Raw genomic sequence first — 19,905 nt, forward strand, 5'->3', positions numbered from 1 at the left:
GAAGAGAGGGCATCGAGTTTCTGGGTCTTATTACCATTCTGGCCAGGGTACTAGCTTCCAGCCAAAAGGCAAGCTTTTTCCTCCCTGTCAAGTAACCATGGGCTAAAGGGTTGCACCCTGAGCAATCAACATGAAAGTGTTCCAGTTAGACCATACTCCTTGAAAAGCCCCTGAAATGAAAATAAACAAAGAGAAAGTATTCACCAAGTTTGCACTGAGGCTGAGTCCAGATAAGAAGAGTGAGCCCCACATTGGGCACCAAATGATGTAGGAAATGTTGGCATTAGCAGCTGACAGCCAAGAAAGAATTCTTCAGACATCTTTGGTGCAAAAAAGTGGTTTTATTAAAGCATGGGCACAGGACCGTGGGCAGAAAGAGCTGCACTGGGGTTGTGATAGGTGACTGATTATATACTTTGAGGTTGGGAGAAGAGGGATAACACAGACCTCCAGGGTACCTCGAGGAGCTTGCCATTGTTAGGAAAAGGTCATTTTTTACTCTCTAATAAAAATCTTAGTCATGAAGCCCTTCAGAGGATATCGGTGGGTTGTATGCTTGGAGAATGATTGCTAACATGTATCTTGGCAGGGAGAGTGATGTGGGTAGAGGTAAAGGAAGTTTCCAAAGGAATTTTTATATATATGTTAAAGTAGGCTTGCAGTAAGTAATCAGGCTAAGATTGCCTTTTGCCCTTAGCAAAGTATTAACATTGAGGCAGCTGAATTCTAGAGGTCACTTTCTCTGTTTCATGGACTTGATAATTGGCTATAAGTAAGGAAGTTTAACTTTTTCTTTTGCCTTTGTTTTCCACATCATTATTATTCCCCTTTTATTAGTGAAGAAAATGCAAATAATATACAGATAGTAAGTGATAAAGTCAAGGTTTAGAGTTTTTTCCGTCCTTATTTAGATTTTAGTTTAAAACATTAATAATACAGAGGAAACCTAGGTGGCTCAGTGGTTGAGTATCTGCCTTTGGCTCAGGTCGTGATCCTGGGACTCTGGGATCGAGTCCTGTATCAGGCTCCTCTCAGGAAACCCGCTTCTCCCTCTGCCTATGTCTCTGCCTCTCTCTGGGGTTCTCATGAATAGATAAATAACATCTTTAAAAAAAATAAAAAGAAAACATTAATAGATAATCTCTTTGGAAATACAACTTGGCTGTTGAAAATGATAAAACTACTATAATAGTTACCTATTGCTACTTAACACATTCCTCAAAGTTAGCAGCTTAAAGCAACACACATTTCCCCTACAGTTCATGGGTTCCAGAATCAGGGCAGGTTTAACCAGGTCCTTTGCTTCAAGGCCTCTCATAGACTACAGTCAAGGTGTCACATAGGCTTGCAGTATTATCTGAAGATTTAGCTGGTGAAAGAACTGCTTCCAAACTCCATTGTTGGCAGGATTTGATTCCTCTTGAGCTATTAGATGGAGGCCTCTCTTTTTTCTGAGTGTTGGCCAGAGGTTTCCCTTGGTTCTTTTTTTCTGTGGGCCTCTCCATAAAGCATCTCACAGCATGGCAGCTTGCTTCATCGAAGTGAGCAGGTGAGAAGACAGGAGACTGCCAACAAGAGAGTGAGTGCTAGCCAGATGGAAGTCACAGTGTTTTATACCTAAGGAAGTGATATCCTGTCACCTTTGTCATATTCTGTTTTTTCAAAGGAGTTACCAGCTCCAATCTTTTTTTTTTTTTTTTTTTCCAGCTCCAATCTTATACTGTAGGGGAGGGGATCACTCAAAGGTATGAATTCCAAGAGATGGGGGGCCTTTTGGGGCCATCTTAGAAGTCTGCCCACCAGAACTACCGACCCATTGTTTTCACTTGAAGTTCCAGAAATAGGAGTATATTTGGATTAGAGAGCAGCTCACCCCTTTTAACAAGCCCTTATGCCATAGCTGTTAAGGGTGTATATCCAGAAGCTCACTCATCATAGTACATGGTAAGAAATAAGTAAAATATTGTCCTAAGTAGAGGTTTATCTGAGATGGTCAGAAATATGAAACACTAAATAAGAAACGTGAAAAGAGGAGGAAGGGAATGCTAGCAGGGTCCAGTCTCCACAAGTAAATATCTTTTTTTTAAATATAAATTTATTTTTTATTGGTGTTCAATTTACCAACATACAGAATAACACCCAGTGCTCATCCTGTCAAGTGCCCCCCCCCCCAGTGCCCATCACCCATTCACCCCCACCCCCTGCCCTCCTCCCCTTCCACCACCCCTAGTTCGTTTCCCAGAGTTAGGAGTCTTTATGTTCTGTTTCCCTTTCTGATATTTCCTACCCATTTCTTCTCCCTTCCCTTATATTCCCTTTCACTATTATTTATATTCCCCAAATGAATGAGAACATACAATGTTTGTCTTTCTCCGATTGACTTACTTCACTCAGCATAATACCCTCCAGTTCCATCCACGTTGAAGCAAATGGTGGGTATTTGTCGTTTCTAATGGCTGAGGAATATTCCATTGTATACATAGACCACATCTTCTTTATCCATTCATCTTTTGATGGACACCGAGGCTCCTTCCACAGTTTGGCTATTGTGGCCATTGCTGCTATAAACACTGGGGTGCAGGTGTCCCGGTGTTTCATTGCAGCTGTATCTTTGGGGTAAATCCCCAACAGTGCAATTGCTGGGTCGTAGGGCAGGTCTATTTTTAATTCTTTGAGGAACCTCCACACAGTTTTCCAGAGTGGCTGCACCAGTTCACATTCCCACCAACAGTGTAAGAGGGTTCCCTTTTCTCCACATCCTCTCCAACATTTATGGTTTCCTGCCTTGTTAATTTTCCCCATTCTCACTGGTGTGAGGTGGTATCTCATTGTGGTTTTGATTTGTATTTCCCTGATGGCAAGTGATGCGGAGCATTTTCTCATGTGCTTGTTGGCCATGTCTATGTCTTCCTCTGTGAGATTTCTGTTCACGTCTTTTGCCCATTTCATGATTGGATTGTTTGTTTCTTTGGTGTTGAGTTTAATAAGTTCTTTATAGATTTTGGAAACTAGCACTTTATCTGATACGTCATTTGCAAATATCTTCTCCCATTCTGTAGGTTGTCTTTTAGTTTTGTTGACTGTATCCTTTGCTGTGCAAAAGCTTCTTATCTTGATGAAGTCCCAATAGTTCATTTTTGCTTTTGTTTCTTTTGCCTTCATGGATGTATCTTGCATGTATCTTGCAAGAAGTTCCTGTGGCTGAGTTCAAAAAGGGTGTTGCCTGTGTTCTCCTCTAGGATTTTGATGGAATCTTGTCTCACATGTAGATCTCTCATCCATTTTGAGTTTATCTTTGTGTATGGTGAAAGAGAGTGGTCTAGTTTCATTCTTCTGCATGTGGATGTCCAGTTTTCCCAGCACCATTTATTGAAGAGACTGTCTTTCTTCCAGTGGATAGTCTTTCCTCCTTTATCGAATATTAGTTGACCATAAAGTTGAGGGTCCACTTTTGGGTTCTCTGTTCTGTTCTGTTGATCTATGTGTCTGTTTTTGTGCCAGTACCACACTGTCTTGATGACCACAGCTTTGTAGTACAACCTGAAATCTGGCATTGTGATGCCCCCAGCTATGGTTTTCTTTTTTAAAATTCCCCTGGCTATTCGGGGTCTTTTCTGATTCCACACAAATCTTAAAATAATTTGTTCTAACACTCTGAAGAAAGTCCATGGTATTTTGATAGGGATTGCATTAAACATGTAAATTGCCCTGGGTAACATTGACATTTTCACAATATTAATTCTGCCAATCCATGAGCATGGAATATTTTTCCATCTCTTTGTGTCTTCCTCAATTTCTTTCAGAAGTGTTCTATAGTTTTTAGGGTATAGATCCTTCACCTCTTTGGTTAGGTTTATTCCTAGGTATCTTATGCTTTTGGGTGCAATTGTAAATGGGATTGCCTCCTTAATTTCTCTTTCTTCCGTCTCATTGTTAGTGTATAGAAATGCCATTGATTTCTGGGCATTGATTTTGTATCCTGCCACGCTACCAAATTGCTGTATGAGTTCTAGCAATCTTGGGGTGGAGACTTTTGGGTTTTCTACGTAGAGTATCATGTCATTGGTGAAGAGGGAGAGTTTGACTTCTTCTTTGCCAATTTGAATGCCTTTAATGTCTTTTTGTTGTCTGATTGCTGAGGCTAGGACTTCCAGTACTATGTTGAATAGCAGTGGTGAGAGTGGACATCCCTGTCTTGTTCCTGATCTTCGGGGAAAGGCTCCCAGTGCTTCCCCATTGAGAATGATATTTGCTGTGGGCTTTTCGTAGATGGCTTTTAAGATGTTGAGGAATGTTCCCTCTATCCCTGCACTCTGAAGAGTTTTGATCAGGAATGCATGCTGTATTTTGTCAAATGCTTTCTCTGCATCTATTGAGAGGATCGTATGGTTCTTGGTTTTTCTCTTGCTGATATGATCTATCACATTGATTGTTTTACGAGTGTTGAACCAGCCTTGTGTCCCGGGGATAAATCCTACTTGGTCATGGTGAATAATTTTCTTAATGTACTGTTGGATCCTCTTGGCTAGTATCTTGTTGAGAATTTTTGCATCCATGTTCATCAGGGATATTGGTCTGTAATTCTCCTTTTTGGTGGGGTCTTTGTCTGGTTTTGGAATTAAGGTGATGCTGGCCTCATAGAACGAATTTGGAAGTACTCCATCTCTTTCTATCTTTCCAAACAGCTTTAGTAGAATAGGTATGGTTTCTTCTTTAAACGTTTGATAGAATTCCCCTGGGAAGCCATTTGGCCCTGGACTTTTGTGTCTTGGGAGGTTTTTGATGACTGCTTCAATTTCCTCCCTGGTTATTGGCCTGTTCAGGTTTTCTATTTCTTCCTGTTCCAGTTTTGGTAGTTTGTGGCTTTCCAGGAATGCGTCCATTTCTTCTAGATTGCCTAATTTATTGGCGTATAGCTGTTCATAATATGTTTTTAAAATCGTTTGTATTTCCTTGGTGTTGGTAGTGATCTCTCCTTTCTCATTCATGATTTTATTAATTTGAGTCTTCTGTCGCTTCTTTTTAATAAGGCTGGCTAATGGTTTATCTATCTTATTAATTCTTTCAAAGAACCAACTCCTGGTTCTTTGATCTGTTCCACAGTTCTTCTGGTCTCGGTTTTGTTGAGTTCTACTCGAATCTTTATTAACTCTCTTCTTCTGCTGGGTGTAGGATCTATTTGCTGTTTTTTCTCTAACTCCTTTATGTGTAAGGTTAGCTTTTGTATTTGAGTTCTTTCTAGTTTTTGAATGGATGCTTGTATAGCGATGTATTTCCCCCTTAGGACTGCTTTTGCTGCATCCCAAAGATTTTGAATGGTTGTATCTTCATTCTCATTAGTTTCCATGAATCTTTTAAATTCTTCCTTAATTTCCTGGTTGACCCTTTCATCTTTTAGCAGGATGGTCCTTAACCTCCACGTGTTTGAGGTCCTTCCAAACTTCTTGTTGTGATTTAGTTCTAATTTCAAGGCATTATGGTCTGAGAATATGCAGGGGATGATCCCAATCTTTTGGTATCGGTTCAGACCCGATTTGTGACCCAGGATGTGGTCTATTCTGGAGAAAGTTCCATGTGTACTTGAGAAGAATGTGTATTCAGTTGAGTTTGGATGTAAAGTTCTGTAAATATTTGTGAAATCCATCTGGTCCAGTGTATCATTTAAAGCTCTCGTTTCTTTGGAGATGTTGTGCTTAGAAGACCTATTGAGTATAGAAAGAGCTAGATTGAAGTCACCAAGTATAAGTGTATTATTATCTAAGTATTTCTTCGCTTTGGTTATTAATTGATATATTTGGCAGCTCCCACATTCGGGGCATATATATTGAGGATTGTTAAGTCCTCTTGTTGGATAGGTCCTTTAAGTATGAGATAGTATCTCTCTTCATCTTTCACTACAGTCTTCAGGGTAAATTTTAGTTTATCTGATATAAGGATGGCTACCCCTGCTTTCTTTTGAGGGCCATTTGAATGGTAAATGGTTCTCCAGCCTTTTATTTTCAGGCTGAAGGTGTCCTTCTGTCTAAAATGAGTCTCTTGTAGACAGCAAATAGATGGGTCCTGCTTTTTTATCCAATCTGAAACCCTGCGCCTTTTGATGGGGTCATTAAGCCCCTTCACATTCAGCGTTACTATTGAGAGATATGAGTTTAGTGTCACCATGATATCTATTCAGTCCTTGTTTTTTGTGGATTGTTCCACTGAACTTCTTGTTAAAGGGGAATTTTAAGAGTCCCCCTTAAAATTTCTTGCAGAGCTGGTTTGGAGGTCACATATTCTTTCAGTTCCTGCCTGTCTTGGAAGCTCTTTATCTCTCCTTCCATTTTGAATGAGAGCCTTGCTGGATAAAGTATTCTTGGTTGCATGTTCTTCTCATTTAGGACCCTGAATATATCCTGCCAGCCCTTTCTGGCCTGCCAAGTCTCTGTGGAGAGGTCTGCTGTTATCCTAATACTCCTCCCCATAAAAGTCAGGGATATCTTGTCTCTTGCTGCTTTAAGGATCTTCTCTTTATCTTTGGAATTTGCAAGCTTCACTATTAAATGTCGAGGTGCTGAACAGTTTTTATTGATTTTATGGGGGGATCTCTCTATTTCCTGGATCTGAATGCCTGTTTCCCTTCCCAGATTAGGAAAGTTTTCAGCTAGGATTTGTTCAAATACATATTCTGGCCCTCTGTCCCTTTTGGCGCCCTCGGGAACCCCAATTAAAAGTAGGTTTTTCTTCCTCAGGCTGTCGTTTATTTCCCTTAATCTATCTTCATGGTCTTTTAATTGTTTGTCTCTTTTTTCCTCAGTTTCCCTCTCTGCCATCAACTTGTCTTCTATGTCACTCACTCGTTCTTCCACCTCGTTAACCCTCGTTGTTAGGACTTCTAGTTTGGATTGCATCTCATTCAATTGATTTTTAATTTCTGCCTAATTAGCTCTAAATTCTGCAGTCATGAAGTCTCTTGAGTCCTTTATGCTTTTTTCTAGAGCCACCAGTAGCTATATAATAGTGCTTCTGAATTGGCTTTCTGACATTGAATTGTAATCCAGATTTTGTAACTCTGTGGGAGAGAGGACTGTTTCTGATTCTTTCTTTTGAGGTGAGGTTTTCCTTCTAGTCATTTTGCTCAGTGGAGAGTGGCCAAAAGCAAGTTGTATTGGGAAAAGGAGAAAAAGAGAGGAGAGAAAGAAGGAAAGAAAATAGAAAAAGAAAAAAGAAAAAAGGAAGACAAAAAGAAAAAGAAAGGAAAAAAAAGGGGTGGGGGAAGGAAACAAATCAAAAAGCAAAACCAAACAAACAAAAAAACAAACAAAAACAACAACAGCAACAACACAAAAACCACGGGGGAGTATCTTCTGATTCTGTATACTTTAAGTCCCTTGACTTCCCTGGAACTTGTCCCTCTAGCTGGTCTTCTAGGGGAGGGGCCTGTTGTGCTGATTTTCAGGTGTTAGCACTTGGGGGAAGCTGCTCTGCCCCTGCCTGGTGCAGGGCTCAGTGGGGGTTGTTTACCCCGTGAGGCCCCAGGAGGAACAACCGCAGTGGCGGTGGCAGCACTGGAGCCCTGGAGTCAGCTCCCGCAGTAACTCCGGGGCTCTCCGTCTGCAGGGTCTGGAGGCTCCGGGGCGGGGCCGCTGATCTGCTCAGCTCAGGGCAGGAGCGTCTTTGCTGTCCTGGGCCCTCCTGGCCTCTGCCTGTCCGGGGGGCAGGCCAGATCCTGGGCTGTGTCCCGGCGCCCTGTGCTCCGGGGCCTGCACTGTTGGATTCGCGCTCCAACCCTGCAGCCCCCTCCGCGGAGCCGCCGCCGGAGCCCCTCCGAGCTGCTCCGGGTCCCGCCGTGTGCGCTGCAGCCCTTAGGGAGCTCGGCCGCGGGGTGTGGGGCGCTCCCCGGGGCGCAGGTGCCTGTTAGTGTCCCAGGGAGCCCGAGGGCATCCCCGCCCTCCTGGGTCCTGCTCCAACTCCCTGCGAGCCCCTTTCCGCCCGGGAAGGTTGGTGCAGCACCTGCTTCTCCGGGACGGGGCTCTCCTGTCCTGGGGACACTCGCCCCGGCCTCAGCCCGGCTCCTCGCGGGGCCCCTCCCCCTTGGAGGCCTTTTGTTTCTTTATTTCTTTTCCCCGTCTTCCTACCTTGATAGAAGCACAAACTCTTCTCACTGTAGTGTTTCAGCTGTTCTCTCTTTAAATCTCAGGCCGAATTCGTAGATTTTCAGGATGATTTGAAGATTATCTAGGTAATTGGTGGGGACAGGTGATTTGGGGACCCTACTCTTACTACATGTAAATATCTTGAGAGGAGTCTCCAACCTGTGGTAAGAGTGAAAATGTTCATCTCACTTAACTCACTTTGAAATTCCTCACTCAGGGTTATAAGTCTGTAGTTTGTTTCTCAGACTCCTTTCTTACCTTCTTGTAAGAACCCCCTCCCTCTCCTCCTAGCTTCCTCTATTCTCAGAGAGGTCCAGAGGACCTGACCTCACTTCCCTTTTCCCATTCCCATTGTCTGAGCACTGAGGGAAGTTGAACCCTCCGTCCTCAACCGCAAACTTTAGAGCTTTCCCTGCTCTCACCTTCTAACAAGAAACATCTGTGGTAGAGATTAGACTCTAGCATTTGGGAAAAAAGAGATGCAAATTCCATTAAGAAGAGGTGATCTCTAATACATTCTTATGTATTCTATTCAAAAAGGAGCTATAGTGTACATATGGGAAACAAGTAATCAGTTACTTTTACCCAGAGCAAAGTGACATACACATTTATCCTTTTTCCAATGTGGTCTGCCAGAAGTGTTCAAGACCATCCTGAGGATGATAAAAGAATCCTAGATAAGCATGCCATGGCCTTACAGCAATTCCTTTGAGCTGAATAATTCAGTCATGCAGGGCCGGTCCTCCTCAGAGCAAGCTGAAGTTGTTAATTCCTAGTTACCTGTGAATACTTGGAGTCTTATCCATCCCTTCAGAAGCCAATGGTTAAATAGACAAAACAATACCTAAGGTAACTTAAAAACAAAATGGAGAAATATGGAGCCTCTACTCAGAAATAATATTCTTGACATTTGTTATTTGGAGTGTTCTCTACTACCAGGTAGCTAGTGGGGGTGCTTTTTAGCTAAAAGGAGGAGCAGTAGGATTAGTCAGTTGAAGGAGAGACATTCTATAAATAATGTACCATTGGCTGCAACTCACCCAAAATTGGAACCTATCAGTTACAATTCCTATCTCAGTAAGAATATTAGATTTCAGAAATTATTACACAGAAACTATAATAACCAGGAAAATAGTCCCCCCTTGCCTAAATCAGAGCTTTTTTTATTTATTTTAATTTTTTAAAAGATTTTATTTATTTATTAGAGATACAGAGAGAGAGAGAGGCAGAGACACAGGCAGAGGGAGAAGCAGGCTCCATGCAGGGAGCCCGACGTGGGACTCAATCCCGGGTCTCCAGGATCCCGCCCCGGACCAAAGGTGGCGCTAAACCGCTGAGCCACCCGGGCTGCCCCTAAATCAGAGCTTTTTAATGTGGGCATCCAAGTTCTCTAAGCCATTAAGCTTAAGACTTTTCCATTTGGTGGAAGAAATTGTTAAGAGTCACTGTGGCCAAGGCTGGGCTGGGAGTGGGAATGAACCATAAGCAGACACAAGGGATCCTAAAAGGTTGTTAGAGATGGTCTAAAACTGTGGTAGTAGGTGCATACTTGGTAAATTTGTTAAAAATCAGATATGCACAGTCACATGAATTTTACAGTATGAATGATGCCATAATAAAGTTATTTAAAAAGCAAGAAAATGTGTAGACCTCTTAAAACTCCATTATAAATCTTTCAATATAAGGTATTACTCTCTCATCTTTCCCCATAAATTCTTCCTTTCTTGTTACACCTTAGCTCTTCTGATATCAAATCTTTGTCCTGTAACCTCTAAAAAACATGCCCTCCTTTCAGTTTCCCTGTTTTTCATTATTTTCGTAAAATAATTTTATATTTAAAAATACATATTTAGGAAGTAGAGCTAGAAGGGAGAATACATGAAACACACATTACCCTGCAGAGCTGTGTCTAAGGGTGAGGGGAGATTGCATTCTGCACTCCTCTCTGCCCTTTCACATTCCTGGTAAGGTGTGGGTGACTCAGGTCTGTTGCCTCCAGCTTCCAGCTCGCTCCTGTGTACTGTATGAGTGGAAGTAAAGATGCCCTCCCACTGGTCAGCCCTGAGGCGCAAGACCTGGGACAAGCCAGTTTGGCCAGCGTCTTCACCCTTTCCCTCAGTGAACGTATGGATTTAAAATGGTCAGATCGAGGTGTGTACTTGTGTGTACTGTGGATATTAGATTTAAGAGATTAAAAACATTAAAACCCTGCTTAATTTCTCATTCTTATAGCTCAAATCTAACCCAAGTGAAAACGAAGAAAAGGAAGCCCAGTCCCAAATTGTGAAATCGGATGAAATGCAGCGTTTGCGTTCCCAAGCACTTGATGCTTTCGAGAGCTCAGATTATACTGCTGCTATAACCTTCCTTGATAAAATTTTAGAGGTAAGTTTCTTAGACATTGCGGCTGGCAGGCCTGACACATACTGCTTTTTACTCTAAGGCATGTATACACTTTGACATGTTAAGTATTACAAGAAACCTAGATAGGATAAAATCAGATTGGTCTTTGGGCTTTTCGCTCTAAGGTAAAAAGATGGTGTTTATTTAGAACAAAATTTGGAACTGAAGTTTTCGGTAAATGTACCAAATGTGCTGTGGAGTAAGAGTTAAATATTTTTATATATTCCTGGCTTTGCTACTTTTGTTTGCTTTTACATTTTGTGGGGTGGGGAGAGAACTCTAGAGGTTAGTAATGGGGTAAAAGATGAAAGTTGAAGGAAAAGGAAAAATAATTGCGGCAAAGAGGAGGGTTTAGAATGAAGAGTTTCTAGAGAAGAAACAGATGAAGAGTTGACAAGATCCGGAGTTCTTTTTTTTTTTTTTTTTTTTTTTTATGATAGTCACAGAGAGAGAGAGAGAGAGGCAGAGACATAGGCAGAGGGAGAAGCAGGCTCCATGCACTGGGAGCCCGATGTGGGATTCGATCCCGGGTCTCCAGGATCGCGCCCTGGGCCAAAGGCAGGCGCTAAACCGCTGCGCCACCCAGGGATCGGGATCCCAAGATCCGGAGTTCTTGATAGGAAACCTAAGTCTATAGTTTTCTTTCCTCTGTAGGACTTAGTGACAGATGGTTTCAGAAGAAAGTCTACTAAAATATTCAAGTAGAGGCAAATCTAATTCATGTTTATCATTTTCATAGAACTTTGATATATGGTTTAACTTAATCTTGGCAGTAAACTTGTATGTACAGTAGGTGCTTCTTTGATAATTTTGTAGGGGAAATTATGTGATGTCCAGTAGAACTAATTTTTTATTATTTTGTTAATGCTTTATTAAGGAAATATAATGTTACAATATTTACCTTCCAGTAGTTAGACTATCCATTTTGACCTAGCTTATTATACAAGATATTTAATTAATGTACAGTGTTGATTTTGATATTGTAATGTATGTGAAAAGTTGACATGATTTTAGAAAGAACAACTCTAAGAGATAGGTAAAAGATAAGTCCACAGGCTTTGTTGGTGGACTTTGGGCTTACATTTTGGAGAATACTAGTATATTTATGAACATTGTTGACTTTTTGATAAAGTAGACATGGTAAAGCTTCAGCCTTCCCTCATTGTTTTCCTCTTTTCTTTCTTTTTGTGATATGAGGATTTAATTTCAAAGAGACAATAATTTATAAAAGAATTCTGTTTAGTTATTAGAACAGAAATATTTTGCAGATGTGGAACCTAGATTTTTTTTTGAGACTAGAGATTAGAATTGTTGATTAAGTACAAAAATCTGATTATAGAATATTCTTTTCAAAATCAGATATGCTTCACTGGGAACAACCTTTTAATAGTAATGCCTTGTATTCTTATTTTTGTCAAAAAAATTGTATCAAATTTTCTAATACTATTTACAGTATGGAAATCACATTAACAGAAGATGGTTTCAGGTTGATAAATATGTGGGATGGAAGTATGAGTGTGCATAGTTTGCTGTTTCTTAAAGTCTAGTTCTCTTGTTTCTTAAGGTTTGTGTTTGGGATGCAGAACTACGGGAACTTCGAGCTGAATGTTTCATAAAAGAAGGGGAACCTAGGAAAGCAATAAGTGACTTAAAAGCTGCATCAAAATTGAAGAATGATAATACTGAGGCTTTTTATAAAATTAGCACACTGTACTATCAACTAGGAGACCACGAACTGTCCCTCAGGTCAGTTCTAGTGACATGCACATCTCATCAACTTTTTATTGTTAGCAGTATGATATTAATCCCATTTTCTTTTTAATTTTAAATTAAAACTGTGGCTAAGGCTGTTTCTACATTCTTTACCCACTTATATATTTTGTGTTATCCCTAAGTTATTCTGTTTCTATATAGTTTATTTTCAAGAGCTATGTTTATTAAATAGGAGAGATACTATATTTGCAGAAGCAAAATGGGGTGTTTAATGTATAATCTACTTAAATCATTTTAATTTGAATTAATACATGTGGACAACAATGACATATGTAAAAGTGTTTGGTAAATTATCAAGTCTGTGTGTTTTGTTTAATTGTTACAAAAAATACCTTTTATTGTGATTTCTGTATTTGGTATGGAAGACTACTCATTGATTTTTTTGACTCGGGGTATTTTCCTCTTTTTAAATACGTGAACAGTGAAGTTCGTGAATGTCTTAAACTTGACCAAGATCATAAAAGGTGTTTTGCACACTATAAACAAGTAAAGAAACTGAATAAACTAATTGAGTCAGCTGAAGAGCTCATCAGAGATGGCAGGTAAGAACATGCTGGTTGCACTGTGCAGCCTCCCTTATATGTCTTTTCTGGGCACAAAAGAACAATTGAACTGCTTGCTCTTCTATTCATTAGCCATTGAAGATAGAGTATCTTAGATAGCATTGGCCTTGGCAAAATTACTACAAATATACATTTTAAAAAATAAGGCAAATATAAATAATAGTAACTGCATAGTATTCTTATCAGTGTATATATTTATATTTCACTAAATATTTATTGAGTATCTCCTGTGTCAGGTATTGACAATATAGTAGGGGCACAGAAATGAATATGACATAGTTTTTGGTCTTAAGAAGCTTCTGCAAGAGACTCATTTTAGAAGTAAGGACACCTACAGACTAAACAATGAAAGGTTGGAGAACCATTTACCATTCAAATAGTCCTCAAAAGAAAGCAGGGGTAGCAATCCTCATATCAGATAAATTAAAGTTTATCCCAAAGACTGTAGTAACAGATGAAGAGGGACACTATATCAAACTTAAAGGATCTATCCAACAAGAGGACCTAACAATCATGAATATTTATGCCCTTAATGTGGGAGCTGCCAAGTATATCAATCAACTAATAATCAAAGTAAAGACATACTTAGATAATAATACACTAATACTGGGAGACTTCAACATGGCACTTTCTGCAAATGACAGATCTTCTAAGCACATCTCCAAAGAAACGAGTTTTAAATGATACTGGAACAGATGGATTTCACAGATATTTACAGAACTTTACATCCAAATGTAACTGAATACACATTCTTCTCAAGTGCACATGGAACTTTGTCCAGAATAGACCGCATACTGGGTCACAAATCAGGTCTCAACTGATACCAAAATATTGGGATTGTCCCTGCATATTTTCAGACCATAATGCTTTGAAACTTGCTCAATCACAAGAAGAAATTTGGAAGAAACTCAAACACGTGGAGGTTAAAGAGCATCCTGCTAAAAGATGAAAAAGTCAACCAGGAAATTAGAGAAGAACTAAAAAGATTCATGAAAATTAATGAAAATGAAGATACAACTATTCAAAATCTTTGGGATACAGCAAAAGCAGTCCTAAAAGGGAAATACATTGCAATACAAGCATCCCTCAAAAAATTGGAAAAAACTCAAAACATAAGCTAACCTTGCACCTAAAGGAACTAGAGAAAGAACAACAAATAAAACCTACACCCAGCAGAAGAAGAGAGTTAATAAAGATTCGAGCAGAACTCAGTGAAATAGAGACTGAACTGTAGAACAGATCAACAAAACCAGGAGTTGGTTCTTTGAAAGAATTAATAAGATAGATAAATCATTAGCCAGCCATATTAAAAACAAAAAAGACTCCAATTAATAAAATCACGAATGGAAAAGGAGAAATCACAACCAATACCAAGGAAATACAAACGATTTTAAAAACATATTATAAGCAGCTGTATGCCAATAAATTAGGCAATCTGGAAAGAAGAAATGGACGCATTCCTGGAAAGCCACAAACTACCAAAACTGGAACAGGAAGAAGTAGAAAACCTGAACAGGCCAATAACCAGGGAGGAAATTGAAGCAGTCATCAAAAACCTCCCAAGACACAAAAGTCCAGGGCCAAATGGCTTCCCAGGGGAATTCTATCAAACGTTTAAAGAAGAAACAACCTATTCTACTAAAGCTGTTCTGAAAGATAGAAAGGGACGGAAGACTTCCAAACTCATTTTATGAGGCCAGCATCACCTTAATTCCAAAACCAGACAAAGACCCCACCAAAAAGGAGAATTACAGACCAATATCCCTGATGAACATGGATGCAATAATTCTCAACAAGATACTAGCCAAGAGGATCCAACAGTACATTAGGAATATTATTCACCATGACCAAGTGAGATTTATACCTGGGATGCAAGGCTGGTTCAACACTCGTAAAGCAATCAATGTGATAGATCATATCAACAAGAGAAAAACCAAGAACCATATGATCCTCTCAATAGATGCAGAGAAAGCATTTGACAAAATACAGCATCCATTCCTGATCAAAACTCTTCAGAATGTAGGGATAGAGGGAACATTCCTCAGCATCTTAAAAGCCATCTATGAAAAGCCCACAGCAAATAGCATTCTCTCTCTCTCTCTCTCTCTCTTTTTTTTTTTGCAAATATCATTCTCAGTGGTGAAATACTGGGAGCCTTTCCCCTAAGATCAGGAACATGACAGGGATGTTCACTTTCACACTGCTATTCAACATAGTACTAGAAGTCCTAGCCTCAGCAATCAGGCAACAAAAAGAAATAAAAGGATTTCAAATTCGCAAAGAAGTCAAACTCTCCCTCTTTGCAGATAACATGATACTGTACATAGAAAACCCAAAAGACTCCACCTCAAGATTGCTAGAACTCATACAGCAATTCAGCAGTGTGGCAGGATACAAAATCAATGCCCAGAAATCAGTGACATTTCTATACGCATAATGAGACTGAAGAAAGAGAAATTAAGGAGTCAGTCCCACTTAAAATTGCACCCAAAAGCATAAGATACCTAGGAATAAACCTAACCAAAGAGGTAAAGGATCTATACCCTAAAAACTATAGAACACTTCTGAAAGAGATTGAGGAGGACACAAAGAGATGGATAAATATTCCATGCTCATGGATTGGAAGAATTAATATTGTGAAAATGTCAATGCTACCCAGGGCAATTTACACATTTAATGCAATCCCTATCAAAACATCATGGACTTTCTTCAGAGAGTTTGTGTGGAATCAGAAAAGACCCTGAATAGACAGGGGAATACTGAAAAAGAAAACTGCAGCCGGGAGCATCACAATGCCAGATTTCGAAGCTGTGGTCATCAAGACAGTGTGGTACTGGCACAAAACAGACACATAGATCAATGGAACAGAATAGAGAACCCAGGAATGGGCCCTCAACTCTATGGTCAACTAATATTCAACAAAGTAGGAAAGACTATCCACTGGAAAAAAGACAGTCTCTTCAATAAATGGTGCTGGAAAAATTGGACAGCCACCTGCAGAAGAATGAAACTAGACCATTCTCTTATACCATACACAAAGAAAACTCAAAATGGATGAAAGATCAAAATGGGAGACAAAAATCCATTAAAATCCTAGAGGAGAACACAGGCAACACCCTTCTTGAACTTGGTCACAGTAACTTCTTGCAAGATACATCTAGGAAGGTAAGGGAAACAAAAACAAAAATGAACTGTTGGGACTTAAGATAAAAAGCTTCTGCACAGCAAAAGAAACAGTCAATAAAACTAAAAGACAACCTACAGAATGGGAGAAGATATTTGCAAATGACACATCAGATAAAGGCTAGTATCTAATATCTATAAAGAACTTATTAAACTCAACAGCAAAGAAACAAACAGTCCGATTATGAAATGGGCAAAAGACATAAACAGAAATCTCACAGAGGAAGACATAGACATGGCCAACAAGCACATGAGAAAATGCTCCGCATCACTTGCCATCAGGGAAATACAAATCAAAACCACAATGAGATACCACCTCACACCAGTGAGAATGGGGAAAATTTACAAGACAGCAAACAAATATTGGAGAGGATGTGGAGAAAGGGGAACCCTCCTGCACTGTTGGTGGGAATGTGAACTGGTGCAGCCACTTAGGAAAACTGTGTGGAGGTTCCTCAAAGAGTTAAAAATAGAGCTACCCTATGACCCAGCAATTGCACTGTTGGGGATTTACCCCAAAGATACAGATGCAGTGAAACAGCAGGACACCTGCACCCCAGTGTTTATAGCAGCAATGTCCACAATAGCCAAACTGTGGAAGCAACCTTGGTGTCCATTGAAAGATGAATGGACAAAGAAGATGTGGTCTATGTATACAATGGAAGATTACTCAGCCATTAGAAACAATGAATACCCATCATTTGCTTTGAAACAACAAATACCCACCATTTGCTTCAATGTGGATGGAATTGGAGGGTATTACGCTGAGTGAAGTAAGTCAGTTGGAGAAGGACAAACATTATATGGTCTCATTCATTTGGGGAATATAAAAAATAGTGAAAGGGAATAAAGGGGAAAGGAGAGAAAATAAATGGGAAATATCAGAGCGGGTGATAGAACATGAGAGACTCCTAACTCTGGGAAACGAACAAGGGGTGGTGGAAAGGGAGGTTGGGGCGGGGGGGGGGGTGACTGAGTGACGGGCACAGAGGGGATCACTTGACGGTATGAGCATGGGTTGTTATGCTATATGTTGGCAAATCGAACAAATCAAACTCCAATAAATAGAAGCTTCTAGATTAGTGTGGGAGATAGACATATAAGTTGTAAAAGATAATGTGTCTAAGGTGTCTAAGACATGTACACAGAGTATATAGAAATTTTCTTGTGGTATAGGATTCTGGGTTAACCGTCCTTTTTGTTACAGCACCTGAAAAATACTGTACCATTTTCTTGTGCCCTCTGTGGTTTCTGAAGAGAAATCATTGTTAGTCTCATGGTTTTACCTCTAAAAATAAGGCATTTTCCTCTGACTGCTTTCAAGACTTTTTCCTTTGTCTCAAGTATTTACATGTTTCTGATCTATCTTGGTGTGGATTTAATTGTTTTTATCCTATCTGGAGTTTACTAGCTTCTAGACATAGGTTTATGTCCTGTCACATTTGGGAAGTTCAGCTGTTATTTCTTGGGGTACTTTTCCAACCTTCCTGTTCCAGGTTCTAGCTGATGGAAACATTAGCTCTCCTGGACAGCCCTTCAGGTGTCTGAAGCTCTGCTCGTTTTTCTTAGCTCATGTTCTTTCTGATCAGATCTGGTCACCTCCATTCTGCTGCTGAAGCATAGTCAGTGAACTTGTTATTTGGATTTTTCTGTTTTTCAGTTCCATTTGGTTACTCTTTTGTAGCTGAGGCCGGGGCTGCCTGTTGCTCTCATTCACTGTGAGCATCTGTATCACTGCTGCTGTTTGCATGGCTGCTTTTAGATCCTTGTCAGATAGTTCTAATGTCTCTGTCCTTTTGGGGTTGGAACTGCCCTTTTCTCATTCGGTTTGAGATCTTACTGTTTCTTGGTATGATGAGTGGTTTTTAATTGACGCCTGCATACTGTGATTTTGTAAGACTGTTTTTAAATTAAATCTTCTGTTTTGGCTGGCTTTTTCTGACATGGTTCCAGGAAAGTAGGGGTGGGCATCATTTTGTTGCTGTTGGGGAGGCAGAGGTGTCCCGCTTGACCTTCACTGATACTTCAATTATGGGGCTTCTCACTACTGCTGGGAGCAGCTGAGGGTTCGGGGCACTATTTCCAGCCATGGGTTAGAGTTCTGGTTCCCCACTTGGCCTACTGACAACACCTTGTTAGGGGTGTGGGCTCCTTGTCATAGCCTTACCAGAACAGAAGGAAGCTGAGGCTCTCCTCTGGAGCTGCTAGCCTGGGTAGGGGTGGGACCTTACTTTCTTTCCTGTGGGGTTTGGCTGGAGTAGAGCTGTTATTGTCAAAAAGCTTTCCATCTTGCTCGGCTGCCCTTCCCAGGTTCTTCGGCTTGAGAGACCTGGCTTTTGCTGGGTTTTTGGTATAACTGTCTGCACCCACTGGCATTTCTGGGTTGCTGGCTTTTTCAGCTCCATGTCTGAGGTATATGAAGCCAAAAAAAAGAAAAGAACCCCAGCCCCAGGAAGTTTACCATATTATATTTCCCTCAGGTCCTAAGGTCCCTAGTTATGTTTTTGGGCTTTTTTTTTTTTTTTTTTGAAAGTTTTACCATTATTTTAATTAATGAAACAAAATCAATGTAAGTCATGTGCATCGGTGTCTCTAACAAATGTAAGAGGTAAATATGAGTTTTATATGACAAAATGCCTTCTCTATTTTAACAAATTTCCAATAATCTGACAATTGTCTTTCAAAAAATTACCCTCAAATTCTAAGCAAAGTATGCAAATTGGAAGTTAATTCTAAACATGCATTAGTATCTTCTTATCCAGTTTGGTGTGAAGAAACGGAAGAATTTAGGTCTGACCAAGATACTAATGGTGAACATGAGGATTCTTTCCTCCTTGTGTCTGAGCTCCCAGCCCCACAAGTATAGCTACCTGCCCAGCCACAGTGCCCAGTGTAGAATTAACAAGTATATTACATCTGTATTATCGACACGACTTTGATTTGTGTGCATAAAACATAAGCATATCAGCATTAAAAAGAACACAGCATTTGGGGTGAGTTCAGTCTAAATGTGCCGTCTTCAAATGGTCTACTTTCTTCTCTTTCTGAGTCTTTTCATATTTTTACAAATAGGTAATGCCTTGGGTATTTTTTTTAAAGGAGGTTCTGCATATTTTATTTTATTATTTATTTATTTATTTATTTATTTATTTATTTATTTATTTATTTATTTATGATACAGAGAGAGAGAGAGAGAGAGAGAGAGAGGCAGAGACACAGGCAGAGGGAGAAGCAGGCTCCATGGACCGGGAGCCTGACGTGGGATTCGATCCCGGGTCTCCAGGATCGCTCCCTGGGCCAAAGGCAGGCACTAAACCGCTGCACCACCCAGGGATCCCCTGCCTTGGGTATTTTAATTTAATTGTACGTAGTTGGAGGAACTGAGGAGAGTACATCTGTTCCACTTTTCCAAAAGCTAGCTTCTTGTTTTTTTTAAGTGAAGTGTAGTTATTTTCTAATTGAACTTTTTAGTTTTAGCTAATTATACTTTCAGATGTAGTTGTAAGGCTAAAAGCAACGTTTTGTATTCTCGATTCAGTGAGAGTATTGGACCCTCTTGAAAAACTGCAGAACAATATCCCAGCTATGATTTTAACATTGATAGCTTCTGTTTTAAATGTTATATTTAAGTCTGTGTTTTAATTCATCAGCATTTAAATGTGAAGATTGTAGTACATTTTGGGAATAATGTGCTACAGTGGTGTAAAAATAGAAATTTTCGTTTGCCATTGCTGAGGAAATTAACTTAGTATATAACATTGACTAATACTTTTCACTAGTTTTAAAAAAAATGCCGAAATAGCTTTTATTGTTCTTAGAAAGTGAGAATTTAAGCCGTTTCCTTCTGA

General features: G+C 39.9%; 1 protein-coding gene across 1 annotated transcript in view; it reads left to right on the plus strand.

The window, feature by feature from the left end:
* DNAJC3 (DnaJ heat shock protein family (Hsp40) member C3) overlaps positions 1 to 19,905 on the plus strand; it is a 93,276-nt gene that overhangs the window by 51,423 nt on the left and 21,948 nt on the right. The window contains exons 5-7 of the mRNA XM_072760870.1: positions 10,368 to 10,520; positions 12,103 to 12,284; positions 12,734 to 12,853. Of these exons, the coding sequence (XP_072616971.1) occupies positions 10,368 to 10,520; positions 12,103 to 12,284; positions 12,734 to 12,853 (455 nt within the window). The remainder of the gene's footprint in view (positions 1 to 10,367; positions 10,521 to 12,102; positions 12,285 to 12,733; positions 12,854 to 19,905) is intronic.

The sequence above is a fragment of the Vulpes vulpes genome, chromosome 6 (assembly GCF_048418805.1).
Source record: "Vulpes vulpes isolate BD-2025 chromosome 6, VulVul3, whole genome shotgun sequence".
NCBI lineage: Eukaryota > Metazoa > Chordata > Mammalia > Carnivora > Canidae > Vulpes > Vulpes vulpes.